The 1674-nt window shown below is 39.1% G+C and overlaps 1 protein-coding gene across 1 annotated transcript; it reads left to right on the top strand.

Moving 5' to 3' along the window:
• The first annotated feature begins 202 nt into the window (after positions 1-202).
• On the top strand, positions 203-937 carry LOC127677687 (taste receptor type 2 member 7-like). Its single transcript, XM_052172713.1, is given in 1 exon segment — positions 203-937. A coding segment is annotated over 1 exon segment (735 nt).
• Positions 938-1674: the final 737 nt, after the last annotated feature.

Genomic DNA, 1674 nt, shown 5'->3' on the forward strand with positions numbered 1-1674 from the left:
TATGATGTTCTACAGCTCCATCCATTTGTCTAAGAATTTCATGAATTCATTGTTTCTAATGGCTGAATAGTACTCCATTGTGTATATATATACCATATGTTTGGTATCCATTCCTCCATTGATGGGCAACAGAGTTCTTTCCAGCTTCTGGCTATTATAAACAGGGCTGCTATGAACATAGTGGAGCATGTGTCCTTATTACATGGTGGGGTATCCAGACACCTACAACAGTGGTAAAGAAATGAGGACCATTGACTTCTTCTGGACACTTACCAACCATTTAAGTGTCTGGTTTGCCACCTGCCTCAGCATTTTCTATTTCTTCAAGATATCAACCTTCTTCCACCCTCTTTTCCTCTGAATAAAGTGGAGAATTGACAAGCTAATTCTCAGGACTCTACTGGCATGCGTGATTCTCTCCCTGTGTTTTAGCCTCTCAGTCACTGAAAATTTGAATGATGATTTCAGACATTGTGTCAAGACAAAGAAGAGAACAAACTCCACTTTGAGATGCAAAGTAAATAAAGCTGGTCATGCTTCTGTCAAGGTAAATCTCAACTTGGTCATGCTATTCCCCTTTTCTGTTTCCCTGGTCTCATTTCTCCTCTTGATCCTCTCCCTATGGAGACACACCAAGCAGATGCAACCCAATGTAACAGGGTACAAAGATCCCAGTACAACAGCTCATGTGAAAGCCACAAAAGCAGTAATTTCCTTCCTTGCCCTGTTTGTTGTCTACTGCCTGGCCTTTCTCATAGCCACCTCCAGCTACCTTATGCCAGAGAGTGCATTAGTGGTAATTTGGGAGGAGCTCATAGCTCTAATCTATCCTTCAAGCCATTCATTTATCCTGATCCTGGGGAACAGTAAACTAAAACAGGCATCCATGAGGGTGCTTTGTAGAGTAAAGGCTATGTTAAAGGGAAGAAAATATTAGCATCATGGACATATCTGAAGAAAAGCTATTGCTTTCTAAGAGAAAGGAGGACAAGATCATTATCCTTCCTTTTTATATGAATATTGATTTCCTGTAGTGACATCCTTTTCACAAGGATGAACTCTATCTATCTAGTTTGTGCCATATTTTAGCTATTATAAATAGTGGTGCAATAAAGACGACAGTCACAGTGCAAGTATCTTTGTGGAACACTGACATAGTCTTTTAGGTATGTACCCAGGTTTGAATTCTAGAATTGGCAGGTGGGGCAGGCAGATCTTTGTGTGTTCAATGACAGACTACATAAAAGGCTCCAGGACAGTCAGAATCACATAAGGAACACATGTCTCCACAACAAAAATTGTCACTTGTTATTGGCTCTTCTTCAATCATTAATATAGTTCAATGACCTAAGAAGAAAACCCTAAGTCAGGCCATAAGAACAAATCACCTGCTTTTCCAAAGAATGCAAACAGCAGTGGGATGCTGTTACAATTGTTTTGAATTTGTCAGGCAGCTTTGCATTTGGAGGAGTGATTCAGAACTGACTATGAAAATGTCCTTTCTTCTGTAGTTATTTGTTATAATTTGTTCTGAAAATTAATTTTTATGTAAGTTTATATTGAATGGGAGAGAAAAATAGCGATAGAGACATGCAAAGTTGCTGTATATGAAATTTCCTAAACCTGGGTACATACCTAAAAGACTATGTCAGTGTCCCACAAAGATACTTGCAC

This window comes from Apodemus sylvaticus, chromosome 2 (assembly GCF_947179515.1).
Source record: "Apodemus sylvaticus chromosome 2, mApoSyl1.1, whole genome shotgun sequence".
In the NCBI taxonomy this organism is placed as follows: domain Eukaryota; kingdom Metazoa; phylum Chordata; class Mammalia; order Rodentia; family Muridae; genus Apodemus; species Apodemus sylvaticus.